General features: G+C 40.4%; 1 protein-coding gene across 9 annotated transcripts in view; it reads left to right on the top strand.

Annotated features, from left to right (window-relative positions):
* Positions 1 to 1733: 1733 nt before the first annotated feature.
* LOC119022747 (microphthalmia-associated transcription factor-like) overlaps positions 1734 to 20396 on the top strand; it is a 33913-nt gene continuing 15250 nt past the window's right edge. For 2 of the 9 annotated variants that reach the window (XM_037103984.1, XM_037103980.1), the window contains exons 1-2: positions 2677 to 2960; positions 16774 to 17014. In XM_037103984.1, coding sequence (XP_036959879.1) covers positions 2857 to 2960; positions 16774 to 17014 — 345 coding nt within the window. In that variant the 5' untranslated portion in view covers positions 2677 to 2856. Of the gene's footprint in view, positions 1848 to 2676; positions 2961 to 11572; positions 11710 to 16773; positions 17015 to 20396 lie in introns of those variants that run through there. The other 7 variants (XM_037103988.1, XM_037103987.1, XM_037103982.1 and 4 more) reach the window with 7 other exon arrangements.

The following is a 20396-nucleotide window of genomic DNA, read 5'->3' as shown; positions in this document are numbered from 1 at the left end:
CTGCAGTTTGACACTGCCCTGATTGTGGGCTTTGGCTGTCACATGAGCAGTTAAAGGTTAAATCTGTAATACTTGCATCTGTAGGTCATGCTGTAATCTATGGCGCGCACAGGAAGGTCATACAGGTCAATACAGCAACAATAGCCCTCAGGGTTAACGTTACCTCAGTACTCATGGGAAGAAACCACCAATCAAAACAAAATCAATGGATTGGATTTGATCCAGTGTTTGTGTTATTTCTATGGCTGGGTTCTTTAACCAGTCTACAGTAATGCTGTTTTGACGTAGAGTTAGACACAACTAGACGGCCACCTTACGATGAGATAGCCTTGACTCAAATCTACTTGTTCAAATTCTGACCCATGACTGCTGGTCATTGAGCCAGCATAACGCCTCGCTCCAGTGGTTGCCAGTCAAATTCACAATTGATTTCAAGATTCTTCTAATTACTCACGAGGCACTGTGTGGTTTAGCCTCCCCTGCCTTCATTTCCAAGCTATTGACCCCTTACACCACCGACCAGCCTCTTAGGTCATCCGGCTGGAACCACTTGGTTATTCCACGTGGTAAACTTGAAACCAAAAGCGACTATTCTTTTGCAGGCCTGGCACCCATCTTGGAACACTGTCTTGATTATCATCTCAACTACAGACAGAAGAACTGCCTGACAAACAAAGATACAGACCTATAAACACCTGGAAAAATAGTCCCACCACAATATGTGTCTCTGGGACACCTGCAGGGCAAGGGGCGGGAAGTTTGTAAGACTGCACACCTGTAAAGTTTCCTGACTGCATCTTGCATGGTTGTGATGCTGTTGTGTTAACAGAAATCTGTCCACAGACAGACTTATAAACACCTGGAAAAAAAAAACAGCTTCTGTTCTGTGTTCCCAGGCTCCAGGACCACGTTTTAGCCATGATGACACAAACAGACTCACAAGAGGAAGAAAACAATCCCAGTCAGTGCCGGAATGGTAACAAGCCAATTTTACAGTATAACTGTCACAACTGTAAAACAAAATATAACGACGTGAAAATAACATTTAAAACCTTAAAGTACACCCACATATATGTTTATGGTGATACTTGTTAACTTAAAAAGTCGGGATGAAATTCTTGTAGGTTTCAACCACATCGTGCTACAAAACTGTGACTATTTGAACTGAGGTATCAAATATTTATACACTTTATCCACTTGAGGAACTACAAAGGCCATTGTAGTCTACAAACTCTGGGGGCCTCGCCCAGCTGGAGGCTCTGGGTAATCAGTGCCGCTATTCACCCCACAACAACACCCAGAATAACATGTGTTGTGTGGTCTATTGTGTGTCCAGCTCTGTCCCCCTTTGACTGCATGTGAAACCCTGCAGGTCCTGCATCATGTCTCCTATTCTGCCTGTAGCTCGGTTTGCTTTTCAAATGTCTCTGAGCTCTGAACGCTTTGATTCTGTTTCTCGTTCTACGGCTGTCTGTCCTCGATTATCACCCGGCCTTTTCTGAAAGCTTTATTTTTAGGTGTTTTGAGTCTGTGCTTTCCAGTAGGAGCACATTTGCATGATGTTTGCATTGGTAAAATGCAGACTTAAACCAGCTCAGCAGGATAAGGCGGATGCAAATATTGAACTTGAATTTCCATTTTGTAATAGAAAGTCCCCCCTGTGGGCCCACAACACTGGCTTCCCTGGCTTTGTACTGCCCCCAAGTGGTGGATGGGTCTTCCTCTGATGGGACCAAACTTGGTGAGCAGAGCAGAGGGCAGCAGAGGAAGAGACGGACAGGAGTCAACTGAATCTGTCTGCACAGGAAACGGACGAAAACAGACATGAGGGCAGACAGAGCTTTCAGGTTTGTTATAATTTAAGGTGCATGGTATTACAGTTTGCTGAGACCGTACAAGAAATGCAATTGACAATGACATGGGTGCTGCTGAGGTGAGATTTGGTGTTTGATGTTTGGTGTAGAGTAGACAGTGTCAGACCGGACAGATGATTAATCAAAATCTTTAGAACAAACTCTCATGAAAGTCCTTTTTTTTTAAAGGCTGAACATGACACAAAAAGTGGCTGAGTCATGCTTGAGCATGCAGCAGTACCTCAAGGTCACTGTGTACAGTTTGATCCTATGAGGATTATAATTAGAATAATTGACCTTTTATTGATTTTGTCCTCTCATGCAACAACAACTTTGCTTTGCCAAACTGAGACCACTTCTGTCATAGTAATTTACATTGCATGTTTTGTTCAATTGCACATTGCATTATTATTTATAATTTTTTATGTGGCCGAATTCAAATTGTTTTATTCCTGATATATTTCAAAAGATATACTTTTTAATCATTTAATTATTGTGGGACAGCAAAGGTGTAATGTGGGGTTTATAGTCTCTAAAGTTAATAGAGAATACAATTTATAATATAAAACTCAATGTTTACTTCAAGTAAAAATTGAATAAATTAGGTTTAAAAAAAAACAAACAAACAAAAAAAACAGCTGTTCAGATAGTTTCATAATCACTATTTAAGGAAATGAAACTTTATGACTCTGGAGTTTCACTGCAAAAGCAGAGCAGCTTGTGTATAAGGGCTCAGCCAATGAGAGCCACGCTGACACTGACAGCCGCGGTGCATCTTGGTAGCTGTAGTCGCCTCGCCGCCCGCAGCCGGTCTTCTGCGCCGTGCTCGCGGCTGTGACGGACTACAGAGCTCCGGGTCCAGGGCAGAGGCGGCTCGCGGTGACAGCGGTTGGTACTAGCGAAGTACGGCGGCACAAATATCGGCCGACGGGGTGTTTTTTTTTTTTTTTTTCTCTTCGGGGGGTTTAACGTTCTCCCGAAAAAAAAGTTGACATCTGCAAGTATGCAGTCCGAATCGGGAATAGTTCCCGACTTCGAGGTTGGAGAGGAGTTTCAAGAGGAGCCTAAAACGTATTACGAACTGAAGAGTCAACCCTTGAAAAACAGGTCAGTTGTGCGGCTGAGGACAGTTATTTCCCACGCTGCAGCGGTTTTGGTGTTTAGGTGTTAATTAGGCTGCAGACTTAGTGATTGTTGTCCCCCCCTGCATGTATGTGTGTTGTGAGGCTTCTTCCTCTGATGGGCTGCGGAGCTGTGGAGAGAGAGAGAGTAGGGAGGTGGGGGGGGGGATTGCCTCTCATTCCTTATGGTTATCCTGCTGGCATGAAGTTATGCAACACTTGGGTGTTGTCTTGTCAACATCAACTTCAAATATTAGCTCGCAGAGGAGCAGACAGGTCAGTCTGATGAGATGCTGCTCACTTGTGTTGGTGTGCTGCTGAAAGCCGATGGCAAGGGGTTCTTGTTTTTTATTCACTTTATTTTGTTTTTGTTTTTGTTTTTTTAAGAAATGTGGGCTAAATGCTGCCATGTGTCATCTGTAGGATGACAATGACTGGTTTGATTTGACAGATGATATAGATGATTATGAGCAGCCTTCTGGGCCAAAATTGAATACTTCGCTTGGACATATGTGTAATCTGGTCAAAATGAAGGCTTCACAATGAGGTGAAAATCCTGTTGCAATTATTTTTGACAGATGTGCTCTCAGCATAATCAATATTGTCTCACAATTTTCATTTCAACTGAAAAACAGACCTATTATCCGTGTGTCGATATGATATCATGTCGGTTGATATCAGTCTAGCACAGATGTATCTGTATCTGCACACAGCAATATAAACTATTTTTACAGGACCAACAAAAAGTGCTTGGGGTTAATTTAAAGTACATTGATGTCATTTTACACAGTAAAGTTTGTAATATTAAACTGTAAAATATCTTGTCTGTCTCACAAATGTTTATGATAACCACATTTCCACAAACCTTGCGTACATCGGCTGATATATAGATATTGGAATTTAATTTAATTTGATTTCGGTTGGGCTCTAATTTAAAGGTGCTCTGTGGGATTACTGTATATGCCGGAAATTGCTTGTTGTGTTTATGGACTCCTATTCTAAACCTCAACCTTACTCTTGAGCCCCTTTGGTATTCAATATTCTTCTTCTTCTTTTTCTTCTTCTTCATCTCAGTCTTGTTGAGCAATTTGGCTTCATATTATTGGGTCTATTTATCAACTGGAAATTCACAGATACCGATAAATAGCCAATAATATAAATGTACCAATGCTGGATGCAATGTTTGAATAAATGTCACATATATAAACAGTTCCTATGGTGTCTCAGGACACAACCACACACAGATGTGACTTATCAGGAAGCTATTTTCAGCTGTGGCACGTTGAGGCCTCTCCAGACCATCAACATCCAGTTGAGTCAGGTCTGTGAGGTCTGATCTGACCTTTCACCCTTTTTCTGGACATGACACACTGAGAGTGTTTGTGCACGGTGTCAGATTCATATGTTAACAGTGTAGTCAAATTAGCAGCTATCTATTCAGGGAGATTAGGAATTCATTACGCTTATTTTCTTTGTGTCTGAGGGTTAGATAAGAAGATTGTCTCATGTCAGTTTGTCGAATATGAAGTGAGAGCAAGAAGTGATAAGCTTAGCATTTAGCATGAAGACTGGATTAGATACCAAAATCTGCCTTCCAGCACTCCACAGTGATGAGAACATCATGACAACTAAAACCACAAGTTTCCATTTTTGCCCTTCAGTATTTGCACTAATAAAACAAACAAGATTTAACAGTGTTTGTTCTTCATAATTTGGCAGAGCTAGGCCAGTAGTTAAGCAAGGCTAAGCAAACCAGCTGCTGGCTGTGGCTTCATATTTAGTCTGAGTCACTGGATGTAGATGTTGGTATAAAGTATGTGGTTTGGTGCCCATTCCCTCACTTTCTTCTGCTACCTGCACATACTGCTGTCAAACCCTCCATCGCTACTTGAAACAACAACTTCCAAGCTAGCAAGCTACAAGCTAAAACTACTATTACTCTAACACTAGCCTTTTTGCTACTAGCACAAACATAAACAAGCTAGCAGCTGTTGGCTTTTCATCTGCTGGGATTTGGTCATTTTAATGCCAGCGTTCACCTCCCCACAAGTGCAAACCAAGTTTCCCCCGACACAGTTTATCGCTTGAGACGACTGTGATTGGTTTAAAAACATGCAAAACAAGCCGGAGTGTGATTTCTCCCCCCATACCAGGATGAGAATTAGTGCAGCCGGACGTTTTTCCAGTGCTGTCACAGTCGCTGCGGCGATCTCTCTATGCAAGATTACTTCATATCGAACTTGCTGACATTGTTATGAAGTGGCATCAGTCTTCTCAGCTAATCTTTTGCAATAAATCAAATCTTCTGAAAACTCAGAAGAAAGAAACTCAATTTTACAATTTTTCAATGTAACAATTTGTTGCCTCAGTAGATGTGTTTTGACATCAGCCACAGATGATGCTCTTAATATAGATAAGTGACATATTATTTTTGTGTCTCAGGACTAATTGACTAATAGAATATATCTAGTTTTATTTTTAGTTGTGAAACAGCATGACTCCCCTCTCTGAGTGATTGTAATGTAATAGGAAACAGTTTTTGTTTCAGCTGCACTGGTAAAGCTGTGAAACTCAGCACTTGGCTTCTGTGACGGCGATGACGAGGGTGATGACGACAATACATCTATTAACAGAATGGTGTCTAATTATCTGTATTTTGTGTCCACATGTCTCTCTGTTACGTTGTTAAGCGGTAGTAATACATGGCTTCATTGTCAGTGCGAGACACACAGAGGACAGTACACCACTGTGCTCAGACAGAGCTCTTATTGCAGACGTTTGGTCAACTCCTCTTATTTTTTCTCTTTCCCCCTCCGGCTCCTGACATTTTGCTTCAGATTTTCAGTTGATGTTCTTTTTCTCTGAATCCTTGCAAAGCGCCAGTTCAGGGAGAAGCGACTGAAAACTGTTATCTTGTACAACCCCGACCTTCAACCCAGTTCTGCATTTTTTAAACTAATTTCTTCAATTTCTTCATTAGTGAAAATGTCATTACACTATTACACATGAATCTGAGCTGTGTTGTGCAGTTGCTGGCAGCGCAGTAGTGGCAGTCAGTCTCAGAAACAAGTGAAGTAGAATCACAGATTATTTCATTCCTTGTCTTTTCCTTTGGAATATGTGAAGTTGTCTGAAGAATTGTTTCGATTGAAGGTATCCCACTTCCTCTTCCCATCACATGAGGATGACCCAGCGCAATAACAGTCACGCTGACTGTGTTGTGAGACATTGTTGTGCAAAAAAAAAAAAAGGATAAAATTAGTTCTGATTGATTATTGGCTCGTTTGATGTCTTTTCATGGCCGACCCCCAGCTGTTTCTAAATTTAAAAATCTGAAGTGTGACAGAATGTCATTTTAGCTTTCGCAGATTTGCCTTTTTCTGCTGTTTCAGGATCAGTTTGACAGAGAGCGCTCTGACGGCTGGAGACAACGTGCCAGACTTTTTGTGCCTAATATAGATGTGAGACAGTCGGTGAAACAAGTCTTCTATGCAGTGTAAATAAGCTGTATAAATTTAGCAGTGGATGTGTTATATCTGAAACTGAGAGTTGGGTTATCTTTTTTTTTTCCAGGCAGACTTGGCATGCAAATCCCCTACAAATATTTATGCAACAGTCAAACCAGGGACGGAAAGTTTTAGTTCTGCTTTGTGATGCTTGGGGGGTGAATTTTGAAAAAACAGCTTGGAATATAAATGTTTATACTATGTCAGGTATTAAATGGCTGGTAGAGCTTTGTATCAGTGCCAAAATGAGACATACTTTGTTGCATTTAAACTCGCCTTTCTATAATAACATTTAATAGTAGGAAAAGACTGATTATTGGCTTGGCTGATTAGCAGGTCAGATACTAATCACTGCAATGAACATGTTGTTTTGGGACACACTGACAATCGACCTAGTCAGTCGTTTAGGTGTGAGGATGTGTTGAATTGCAGAAGTGCAAAATTTAAGTAAATTCTCCTACGTTACATTCCATCACTGTTTTTTTTCCTCTGAAATTTGACTCCATACAGCATAAAAAAACATTGCTTAAATAAATTTTCAGTTTGAAATTTAAACATATTTCATTTAAGTGAGGAAATATTTGATCAACGGATGGACAAAACAAGACTGAGTTCAAACATCTGACGTTCAGAGTGCAGGAGGGGACGAAGGTTAAATATAGCTCACATATGTCATATTCAGAAAGTACTGAATGCAACATAATATTTGATACTTGGTTGTAACTTTCTAGTGCCTTGCATGTCGGCTGTAAATTTTAATGTCATGATTGAGTCAGGGGTTCTGAACGTCGCTCTTGAGGACAGCTTGTTCTTCTTGGGGGAATCCCAGACGCAGATACCGGAGAGGCCGAACAGTTTCGTCCAGGATGATATAAGACTGACCCATTTGCTAAATGACACAGACAGGTGTTGTGCCTGGAGTAAAAAAGACGGCCAGAACGTCTTGCTCTCCAGCTAAGAATCCCTTCGCTCTTAACCCTTCACCTCTTCTGGTGCTTTCTGAAGTACATGCTGCATGTGTGCTTTTCATCTGTAGACTGGAAAATCCTCACAAACATTAGATTTTTTACATTTGTTTTAATTTGTGAGTATTAGTTGTGGTAATGTGTGATCTCTGTCAGCCTCTGTTGGTGACCGGTGGGGACTGCAGCAACACTAAAAACCATTTCTGCACATCATCATATCTTCCACTGTGGCCTGCGATTGACAGAAAGTATTGTATTGTATTTAGGGATCATACTTTCTGTTTGAAAAGGAAGTTCACACTTTTTCACTGTTCAGCTTTTAAAAAGTCAAGATATTATAGATTATATAGATTTTTTTTCATGGTTGTGTGTAAAAATGATGACTAAGTTGTTGTATTTCAGCTGTAAATCGTGACTGCTGTTTCCTTTATAATGTGAGAATATGTTGTAGTCACTTTCAGGGAAGATCCACATCAAATCAGCCTCAAGAATAATCGTTGTGTTTGAACTTGAAAGCCTTGCTGTTGAAAAGTGCATGAGATCCTCCTCTTCCTCTCGACTGTCCTTGGATGGTCTGGTTTTCCTTTTGTTGAAGCACAGAGGGGGGATAGGGGGCCAGGAGCAGGAAAAAACAAGAGGAGGGAATTAGGAAGGGCACAGGACCTAATTACAGAAATAAGACCCAGCAAGTTCGAGTTATCCCAACCACTTCTGGCTTCCTGGAAAATACCATTTAAAGAGCCCGATTATCTCTTTGGATGCTTTAACAGCTTAGCCTGTTTTGTTTTCTTTTGTTCTGGTTATGCATCCCTCCACAAGCGCTGTTCATTTTGCAGTTCTCATTAGTTTTAGTTTTAGTTTACATTGTTTAGCATTTGCACCAGGTACTGGTTATTTTTTAAGTTACCTTGGTTTATGGACAAACATCAGTGTTCTGCCCCCTAAGTTTAATAGGCAATGACTAGTTTAGATGCAGCTTTTGCAGGGGGCGGGGGTTGTTATTGTCTTTAATTGATTTTAATGCTGGCTTGGACATATTTAGATATTTAGATATTTAGATATTTTTACATTTAGAGATGCCACCAATTCTTACTTTTTTTCCACTCTTCTACTATTTTCTGACCTTTTCATACTACTGATTGAGAAAATAACTGTGTATTTGTGTACTGTTAGTACTATTTATTTACTATCTATGTCAGATATGAACATATCTATATTTAGGTGTGCTAAATATCTGTGTATCTCACAATACGGGAATTTCTCACTCTGACACAATACCTTGAAAATTATCGATATTAGCGAAAAAGCCGTCACAGGGAACATTTCTGAAAGACTGATGAAATGAAACTAACTACCTTGTCTGGGCTCCACAAGGTTTAATATTGATTTAGCCCGTCAGGATGCTCACATTTTATATTTTGACATTTTTACTATGTTATGTTTGGTGATGCTCAGGTGTTGCTCATTGTTTTTCACCACCTTTCGTCACATAATGTGCAGAAGCTGTGTTCAAGTGTTCGCACCAACGTAAATATACTCGGTTCAGCTGTTTACTCAGTGGTGTTTGTTTGTACGGTTGTTTTACTTTGTCACATCTTTTTTTTTTTTTTAGGAAAATCTGTGTTGAACAGTGTTAAACTGTGTCCTCTGCATGCTAAGCCTACATAATTAATGGTCCAGACTCAACACTTGCATACAGATGCGTCCCATCGTCACTGATTCGCTCGTCTCCTCAGGGGTGGTGCCAGCTGCAGCACACTGGGGTGTTGTGACCAGCGGGGGGAGTCCGAGCGGATCAATGTACTGTCATGTAAGGTCATAATCACTGAGCTGTGTTCCAGCAGAGAGGTCGTGTAGGCCACGGGGGGGGAGTTTGATCTGCTCTGTGAGTGAGGCACCTGCAGTCAGAAAAACAAATGAAGACAGATCATCACGAGCAGTTTGTTGCAGGACTGAGAGAGAGAGAGGCAGCGATGTCAGTAGTCTGTCGTCTCTCTCCATCCTTACACTGCTTTCCCTTTATAGCTGCGTGATGTTCATAAGTCAGTCAGTGCATATTCACGCTTCTTTTATTTTTTTCCTCTATTTTTTTTGTTTTTTACCACTGAGGACTTACAGAGTTGTACGTCAGAGAAAGTGAGATCAGCAAAGAGATGAAAGAGCAGTACCTGGTGGAAGAACGATTTATGATCTCCGGAGGGATATACACTTTATCCCGCTCTTAAGTGTCCACAATGTTTTATATTTATATTTACATATAGGTATTACTTTTAGAGTGAGCGTGAGGTGGTATGATACTGGCAGTTTGAACGTGCACTTTTGGGTTTATTTTAAAAGGGGCTTGATTTTCCCAGAGGGTGAATGATTTTCCTCTACCTGCAGAAGAAGACGTCATCCTTACAGTTTAATGTGCAAAACATCACTGACCATTAAAAAAAAAAAAAAACCCACGTGATTGATTTTTTCCACAAAAACAGAAGGATTCATTGTTTCTTTCATGGTCTGAGAAAAAAATTCTATTTCTATGAGGGCCTCAACAGACCTGTTTGAAGATTTATAACAGTACTCGGCTAATAAATAATATGTTTGGGTTTTTTTTCTTAAAAAAAAGTCTCAAATATAATTCACTCCTGCCACATGGAAAAAATCTAGAATGTAAGAATATACAAATACTTATAATTTCATCCAGTATGATTACTAGGCACCAGAGCTACAATCATTGACTATTTATATTGCCGATATATATATATATGATACAATGATATGAAATATAAAATACTTTTGGAAGCTGGGACAAGCAAATGTTCAGCATGTCTTCTTAAAAGACTACAAAGTCATTCATCAGTTATCAAAATAATTGCCAATTAGTTTTCTGTTGCCCATTTTCTCTTACTCGATTAATTGATCAATCATTGCAGCAGCATGTGGTGCAAAATGTCTCGTACTTCACTAAGAATGTCCATTCTCGTTGTATTTGTAGCCTCGAGTTTCACATCACACTTGTGTAATTTGACCATTGAACCACGATGTCACAAATCTCTGCTCGTATAGAGAGGCCAAGTCCAGTAGTGAAATATGATCCCGTTTGAAAGATGCCATGAATTACATGTTCTTTTCTGTTGAATTACATGTTCTGTTATGTTGTTTGGACTGTGAAAATACGTAATTAAGCAGGCGACACAGTCAACAGTCTTGTCAGTAACGTGTTCTCGTTTAACGCTCGCCAAAGCCCAAAACTGAAACCTTGTAGACGGCCATGTTGGTGTTGTATATGAAGCAAGATGAGGCTATTCACTGAGCAGTTTTACATAGACTGACATAGACTGGCATCTGTGACTTTCTTGTCTTGTGAAATTATCTCAAAAATTGAAACTAAACACATCATGCGTATTTACTGGCCCATTTAAAACTTTCTTTTGTCGGCTAACCCTGAAGTTCCCTCGATTTTTTTATTTGATTTTGGATCACTGCTGAAAATAAGCTCTGTGGCAAGCATGTGTGTCTAACTACTACTATGCATGTTTTCTGTAAATCAATCAATCTCCAAGTTTTTAAGTGAGAGATAGCATAGTTTATAACCGAAGTTTAGCGTGATGACGTTTTATGTTTGTGACATGGTCTGTAGTCTCATTTAGCCACTTGTTAGCAGCCACCGGCTTTAAACACAGGTGAGCACTTTATATTGAAATTGTGGGACATTTAATGACATATTTAATGTCAACAAAATACGTAAATATCTTAAGCCTGTGGTATACGCAGACTTTGTCTCAGGGCTTTAACCGAAAACCACCCTGATTTCAGGGTTTTAAGACTATAGACAACACCACTCACCACTGGATTATCTGAAAAATGCAGTGTCACACGCGGAACAGGGCTGAGATTCATGGTTTCCTAAACTACAAGTTGGTTGCAGGCCGTCAGCTGAACAGTGGCGACACATGTCTGTAAGTGAAACAGTATCTGTGTGGTTTTAAGGCAGAGTGTTGATGGACAGCGTGTTTCCAGCGCTCACCCCTCTCCTCTGCTGTGCTGCGCTCTGCTGTTGCACTGGACGGGGCAGGTCCTCCCGCCCGGGACTCTGCGTGGCGATTGGAGATTCCAGGCCGGGCCCCGGAGCCTCCCCCCTCTGACACACTTTCAGCGCTGCACCACCAGCATGACTTTCATTGCTTTCCAAGGGCGGGTGGTGCACCTTCAGGAAAAAACAAACAAATATGGAGGCCGTAGGAGTGCAAGTGTACCGACCCTGCTCATTTGACTGTTTGTGAGTATGGCGCCTCAGCATCTGCGTTAAAGTCGGCATGCGTTAAGGCGTAATTTGGGGAATGTAGTGGTGTGTGTGCAACTTTACATGTACACATGAAGGGCAGTGTACAAAGATCTGTGTGTGGGTAGTATATACAGTCTGAGCTTTGGCAGATTTCTCCTTGTGCATTGTGCTTTGTGAGAATAGAGAATAGTTTGGCAGGTTCTGGTTAATCATTTAAATCATTATAGGTTTTTTTTTTATCAAAGAAGCATTGTTGCACTTGGTTTGACACTGACAAATTACACTCACCTGCTTTTGAAGAGATTATCATGAAAGAGCTTGAGGACACTTGTTTTGTAATAGTAAAATGGATTATTTCTTAATGTAAAGTCATTTGTTTTTAGACGAGGTTCTTGTTATACTATTATTGTCCATTAGGCAGAGCTATTAGCTTCAATTAGCAGCTCTAACAGCTCTGAATTTTGACTCTAATCAGACTCAACACTTTTGCTCACCCTCTCCTATGTCTGGATGCTAAGCTGCCTCGTGTCCCCGTTTGACTGCTGTCTATCTGTCTGTCCTCCATCAGAGACTCGGCTCTGACTGGTGGACTAATAGACTATGATGGAGGAGCGGAAGTAGGAGTAGTGAGCAGAATCAGAGGAATCATGAGTTGGGTGGGTGGGGCTCTCCAACACTGTGCAGCCATTGTTTTTTTGTTGTGTTTTTTTTCCCCCCTCTTTGAGATACACACAAACATGAGAGGAGGTGCGCTCGCACACACACACACACACACACACACACACACACACACACACACACACACACACACACACACACACACACACACAGTGAAAAAGTTAAAAAGGACAAAAGAGCTTTTTATGTGTTTCAGGGGTCTGTTTGGCAAAAAGCCACTGAACAGTGGAAAGGAAGAAACACACACACACACACACATACGAGTCAATCTGATAATCAGAAATGCATTAAAGACGAATCATGAGAGGCAACAAATCTCAATTTATCTCAGTTATCAACCATTTCCTATATTAGGAAACATGCTGGGATTCATTTCCTGTTATTCTAACTGACATTTCATAATGTGGGTGTTTTTAACTTTCTGACAGTCATTTAAAAATTATGTCAAGTACAGTCTGACAGATTACATCGGCCGATGTTGGCTTGTCACAAATATCTTGATATTGCTGTTTATGATGGTTGATCAGGACAGTAGTAATAAGTAATTGGTTGATTCAGAAACAATACCGACATTACGTATTTTGTCCACCAGAGAGCGCTGACAAGTTTTCTGCATAGATGAAAAATGTCTCACTCAGTACATATCATGGTTTTCCTGTAAAAAACAAATTGAAGGGACTCCTATAATAAAAGGTTTTTACGACAAATGTCTGCTAATATCACTCTCAAATGAAAGTTCTGTTGGTGTTATTTTGGACTGATTAGTTGGCCCATTTTGGTCCAGAGTTAAATATCTTAACAACGAGAAATTCTGCCCAGAGGGCAAAGTCCACTGTCTCGGTGATCATTTGACTTCTCCTCACAGATGTGGCCCTCGCAGTGTACTTGTAAGATGATTTACGATCAATTGCCCACAAAAGCAAATTAGCATTTAGCGCTTATCAGACATATTACCAAATTACCATTCGAATGAAATGGTGAACATGGTAAACAACACAGTACTAATTAGCAAATGTTTCCATGCTAAGAAACTAAACTAAAATGATAAACATGGTTAACAACGTAGTGCTAATTAACTAGTTTCGACATGCTAACAAACTGAACTAAAATGGTGAACATAGTAAACAACACAGTGCTTATTAGCGAGTGTTAGAAAGTATCCTTGGGCAAGAAACTCATTTACCCCCTAATGGTTCATTAGATACAGGCAAATCAACTAAAACACATGCTACAGCCTTTTTGCTGCTTCAGGGAAAAGCAACACTTGCGCAGTTCTAATTTCCATGAATGAGCCGGAAGAGAAGCCGGTCTGATTTAGTCCTGTTTAACTGTTCTGGGATACATAATTTTATTTTGATTGAGAGTGACAGGCAGGCTCTGTAAACACAGCGAGTCACCGATCACAGTCATTCTTTATCAATTAATCGGACAAAGCAGGGCCTGCTGAGGTTGCTTGATAAACTGCACTCCTCTACGAAATCAGCTGGATGAGTTAATCAAATGATTTATTCTTTCCAAATAGAGCGATTCAAGTTGACTGGTGAAATTGTCGTAACTTTGGGTGAAGGGTTGAGAAGTCGGTAGACAAGTAGAAAAGTCCATCTGCCACATTTTAAATACTTAAAGTAAAATTTCAGATTCGGTTATTGTATTGTAACTTTGATGCATAAATGTGTAAACATCACTTTAATCCTGCTGCTGGTGAAGGTGGAGTTATTTTACCTGCTGTATATTCACAGCTGTGACGATTGATACATTTTTTTCTGCATCATAATTTGTATGTTGTTTGCATTTTGTGATAATAATCTTGGTGGATAAACTTTGCGGAGTAAAGGCTAGAACCTCAAAATTGTACTTGAGTACGCTCCTGTAATTGAGTACATACTCTATACTGAGTTAGTTTCCAGTATAGTGTCCATGAGCGCGTGTGTGTCAGGGTGTGGATGGGTTAGTAGTTGATTTTTTCCTCCACATTAAATTTGAAAAATGTGTATGACATCGTTAAACTATATGAAATGTAAGTACACCGTTTTAAAGGAAATCTGGTAAAGATCATATCCAAAATGCTATGGCTGTGTTATCTGCATTTTTAATTGTTTTATTTTAAAGGAAATTCACTTTTTACAAGTTTTCAAACTGGAAACACCAAGGACGAGGAAATGAAACTGCTTTTGGTATTGAACAGTCAAAAAGTGAAACAGATTAAAGGAAGAAAAAAAGAATCAAAGGATTCAGCTCTGGTGGTGGAAATGAACAAAAAAAAAAAAGCTGTTAAATAATTAGATCCAGTGACTTTTGTTTGAAACTTAGAGGATGAAAGGAAGCACAATCGCCCAAAGTCACACAGACAAGGGAATTATGCATGAACGCTAAACCTGATTCTATTGGGTGAAGTACAAAGGAACCGGACAAAAAAAAAGTAGCTGTCGGATTGAGGGACCAAAAGTTGTTCTGTACTTTCAGAGAACAAGCTACAGTCTTTGTTCAGTCATTAAATCTACTCAAATGAATTGATTTGTCCGGGATCAATAATGCGTTTGTCTTGAGAAGTCATTGAGTCGATGTTAATATTATAAGATAAACGTGCTGCTTGTTGTACTGTGATTAAAATCAGGAAAAAAAAACTATTTTGTATTGTACATTTTTTGTGCAGGGTTCAGTGGGTGGGGTATCAGACAATGAGATTATATGCAGGGGTGGGGGTGGGGGGTGGAATTATGGTATGTAGAGGGTTCAACACCCACTGAAAACGCTGTAGACCGAAGCTGTGTTTGACTCCGCTGGCTAATTAGTGCGATTACTGCACAGCTGGATTGGCCAGACGTTTTACTGGGTTTTGTCAGAAGGATCACTCACTCGATGAAGGCTTCATACCGACAACTTCTGCTTCAGCAGAGTCTCTCTATTTTAGGACTGCAGGGCTCTGTCTGGGGAGCAGCCGTCTAAATTTAAGGGAGTGGGAAAACTGAAGCAACCCTTTTATCAAAACTGTTCCTCTTTCTGTTGTGTCGTCAAAAAGGCGTTGTGAGTGCAGCTGGAAGATCAGAATCAGAGCGCTCAGGTTGCTGGAAGCAGCTTTTTTAATTGATTCCTTGACACTGAAGTGGTTTCATTTGGAGTATTTATCTTTATAAGAAATAAAACAAACACGTGCAGAAAAGTAGGGCTGCATTTTATTAGTACAGTACTTTGTAGTACTCCTCTTCATTAATCTTTATTTTTCCTAGAGCCCAAATCGAAGTTTTGTCCGAGCAACAGACCAAAACTCAAAGGCCTTTCATTGGCCTCATAATCTAGAAGAGTTCCAGTTTTTGCTGTAAAAAAAAAAGAAAAAAAAAAAAAGAATGAAAAATGAATGAATGAAATGATAATTCGATTGTCCATTGTGATAATTTGTTAAAGGGGCAATATGTCCATATTTTTGTTGAAATCATATTAAAAAAATCCAAAATTATCAACATAATGTGAATAAATAACATTTTTGTCTATTTGTTGTGTTACAGAGATATCTACTGAAGTTAGCAAGCCAACCAGCCAACCACGGCCGATTCTGATCCAAAGCGCCCATGCTAGTGGTGTAAAGTTAGCAGTACAGCTTACTGAGCTAACCAGCTGATACACTAGGCGCTAGACTTAGGAGCAGTTAGCGGTTACTCTGGTGATATGCTGCCCCCTGTTTGTTTGGAGTGTGTATTTGAGAGGTGGGAAATTCTCACTCGTTGCAAAGCTGATTAATTCTTTAATTAAGTAAACGTTGCAGCTGTGCTTCAGACAATAGCCATGTTTGGCATATTTGCTTAAAAAAATGACTTAAGTTTAATAAGATATACAAAAACCGCAGGCTATTCATTTCATCCAACTGATTGATCAACTACTTGGTGTCATGTACAGGAGAGGATGGCAACAATGCTAATGAATGGTTGCAGACAGACATACGCTGGTTCCATTTTTATTGTTTGTTTACTGGAGAATATTATTATAACATTATTGTGTAGTATTTCCCACTGTGCAGCTATTAAGAACAAACTCAATATGATTGCGGATCAACAGCAACACATGTAAAATGGATCGGATCAGATAGTCGACTAGTCGTTGTAGACTTTGCTTTTGATCTCTGCCCCCTCAGTCATCCTCACATCGACCTTTCATTTCATCTTCCTCTCCCTTTATCTTCTCCCTTTTCTTCTGCTCTCCGCTCCCTCTAATCTCTCTCCTCCCTTGTCTCGTTTGCTTGACCTCTTCTCCCTCGCCTGACCTCCGTCTGCCCTCTCTCCGTTATCACTCTCTGTCCTTTGCTATCTTCACATCCCCGCCGTCTCCCTGCTCACTCATCTGACATCTCTTTCTCCCCCCAAAACCCCCCGACTCTCCTCCGCCCAGCAGCCCGTCGGACCAGCACGGCTCCTCCAAGCCCCCGCTGAGCTCCTCGGCCATGACATCACGCATCCTGCTTCGCCAACAGCTGATGCGGGAGCAGCTTCAGGAGCAGGAGCGGCGGGAGCAGCAGAGACAACAGGCCTCCCAGTACCCACAAACCACCGCGGCCCAGACCCCTGCCATCAATGTCAGCGTCCCTACCAGTTTGCCGCCCACTGCCCAGGTGCCAATGGAGGTGCTCAAGGTAAGCGGCTGCAGCTCTGGTTCGTGGGGAGGGAGGGAGAGGGCGGCGTGAATGATTAGTCAAAGTTATTACAGTGTAAAAGTTTCCACCTCTGGAATTAGAAGTTGCATGTGTCACTGTTGCAGCCCAGGCAGCTCTGTATTTATAGAAGTTATTGACTCGTGCGTGTGTGCGGACAGTCGGGCAATTGAGGTTTTACTATGACTGAAAAAAAACACGGGAGTGAGTGAAGTGTGTTAAAATGCGTATATGGGGATTATCTTTTCCTGAGAGAATTCCTCTTTAATGCATGCTGTGCTTCCAGCTATTTGGATTTAGCCATCTTTAATCCTATTTGCTCAGCTAGATTCACATCTTTTCATAGCTTTGATTCCCTGGCAGTCCGAGGGACAGGAGACTGTTGAGATTTTCTGTGCGAGTAGAGACAGTCGTGCTTGCGGGTGCATTTGACAGGAGACTTTGGTAAGTTTTTCATGTTCTCCTTCTGCAATGTGCTATCGTTAGGGAGCTGGTGATCTTTGTGAAGTACTGAGATAAATCTGTTGTGCTGTGTTGTTCGGGCAGTGAACATGTGTGGCTGTTATTCAGAATGTTGTTCTGATTGTTGCTCTTTTTCTGGCTCATTTTCCTTTAACTTTGGTGATTAACTGGACAAAGAGTGTGATTGTGAAAGATTTTTAAGGGTTTTGTGTCACTTCAGTCACTCGAGTCTCAAGTTTGTGTGTGTTTTTTTCGGAAAATGTGTTTTTTACGTCACTGTGAAGGTTTCTGGAAGAGGACACATGCGTATCCGTTGGTGTTTCTATGTATTTACCTTTCCATGTGCTTTAGACTTGTCTGTTTTTAGCTCAGTGACATGGTTTTTGTCATTGATTTTTCCTTTTTTTGTTCAGTGCAATGATTATGTGACACTTTTGGAGATCTTTCGACAAATATGTAATTGTGTTTGTGCATTTTACTATCCAAGACGATACCATCTCCACATTTGAAATACTTTAAAACAGCTTTGATTAGAATCTAGTCACTTGATGATGCCTCAGTGGGGAGTAATAAAAAAGTAAAGTTATATCAGACATTGTTATAAAATCTTGCATTTAGAAAAAGAAACTTTTTCCCTTCGAATTGAAGTTTCCATTGTCTCACCTCACATTAGGTATAGCATGAAGCACTGATACACTTCTGAGCTATTGAGTAATCTCTGTTTAACTTAATCCATCCACAACACATTCACAGATTTCATGGTTACTTGATTAGCCACACTTCATCACCCTGGATGTGTGTGGCATGGGCCAGCGGCGAAGCGCTGAAATACAGTATCGCCATTGAAAACATTGCCCTCCTCATGCAGCATAAACATTACTTACTCTCCATAATCTGCAGCTCTTTGAGAGGTTTAGGACGCCCCCACCCCGAACCCTCACCCTGTGTACAATACATCAAGTTAGAGTAATTTCTCTGCTTTGGCGAGAGGCTTACAGACATTCTTCATTGACTGAAGTCCTCAAATGAAAAGGCCGTTCCAGCTTGGCGCTGTTGAGCTGGGTTAACCTGCTCCCCTGTCTGTGGGTAGATTAGCGGAGTCCACACAAAGCTCAGGGGTACCAGGCAGAGCTGCTGGACCTCAAAAAGTGCAAACATTAAGCTCAGATGAGTTTATCTAAAGACTGATTGGACCCTTAATTAACCAAGTGACCTCTGACCTTCTGGGGAATAAGTACGGGATCAGTTTAGGGATCAAGACAAAGGCGAGCACAGCCTTACCACACACCGAACGCTAATTCAGTGAAGAATGCTCGTAATTAGCCCCCACTGCTTTCATTCCATGGCATATTTAAGAGAAGGAAAAAAAAAACACTTGCTTTGAAAATTTGTGTAGGATAACTTCCTAAAAGGGTTAAAAAATGATTTCTGGACCTTTTTTTTTCAGAGGATTTATGGTGCCATGAACAGAACAAAGTATTCTTCAACCTTGCAAAAAAAAAATGTACGTTTCTTTTGGATTATACAATCCTTGCAGCTCGTGACCGATATACATCAGAATGTATACAAAGATGCCACTCGGTTGACTTTGGATGATTTGTGAGTCAGTGCAACAAGACAATTGAGAGAAGCACAGATTTTGTCATCTTTAATCTAAAGATGACTACTTGATATACTTTACATTAGGTAGTTTGAGTGAAAATATATTTAATGTGCATAGTTTAACCATCAGTGACTTAAAAAGTACCCTAAACTGGAGTATTGAGTATGTGAAAATATTACTAAAAAGTGAAAGTCACTCATACACCTGAGACTTAAGTTCAAGTCTTACAGTATCTCATAGGGATCGACCGATGTTGTTTTTTTCTGTGCTGAGACCAATAACCAAAATGTGAAACTGTTAAAACAAAAATCTTGACTTCAGAATTTAGGAGAAACTGTCACAGAATGTAACTAAGTACATTTTACTCAAGAACTGTACTGAAGTCCAATTTTGAGGCACTATAAATCAAAGCAACATTATGTAAAATTTGTGGTAAATGCAAATCCCAGGTGTGTAACGATTTGTCTGACGTAATGTAGGCGCTGACTACGAACAAAACTCTTTACGTCATAACAGCATTGCGCGTTGAAAACTTGAACGATGAAGTAAACGTGTGTAAAGTGATGGTGGGGCGGCGGAGCGGCTGAGACAGAGACACCATTCACCCTGTTACAAGACACCGTACCATCAAAATGATTCTGAAGCTGTTGTTGTTTATTATCATTTTTCTCTTCCTGTCACTTCATATTCACACTCCACTACTTTCATTTGATAGCTTTAGTTACTAGTTGCAGATTCAGATGATTCAAGTGTTCATACACTCTTACTTGTGGTGTGAAACTAATCAGGTGGTGTTGTGGGGCGGGACACTGAGAATGTACCAGTGTTTCTGCTGTTAATTGTTGTGCAGTAGTGGTGGCAGCTGCAGATTTTTTTTTTTTTTTTGGGGGGGTATTTGTTCCATGTCTGTCCCTGTCGGTCCTGGATTTGTATCAAATGCTTCAAGTAGTTTGCAGCACTAATGTTGTTCATTTTGGTTAAATAATCAGGATTAAAGGGCTCCCTCTATGCAGTCGTTGCTGTATTTTTTAATACATTGTTTTGCATAAAGTTATGAAATAAATGTAGTGGAGTGGAAGTATAAATTAAAGTGCAAGGACCTCAAAATAGTGCTTACTTGCTGTTTGCATAAGCCAATATTGCTTAATACAATTCATCAAAGTAATTTAATATTAGATTTCTAATTATTACAGCTATGAGGAAAAACGGCAAACCACACTGTCACAGCCCATTATCCACTGTTAGGCTAATCTTACACAACATCTATCAATTCGGGGCACAAGGTTTGCGTTTGGTCTG

Source organism: Acanthopagrus latus, chromosome 7 (assembly GCF_904848185.1).
Source record: "Acanthopagrus latus isolate v.2019 chromosome 7, fAcaLat1.1, whole genome shotgun sequence".
Classification (NCBI taxonomy): domain Eukaryota; kingdom Metazoa; phylum Chordata; class Actinopteri; order Spariformes; family Sparidae; genus Acanthopagrus; species Acanthopagrus latus.
The sequence above is the reverse complement of the archived record's forward strand: the minus strand, read 5'-3'. Positions and strand labels throughout refer to the sequence as shown.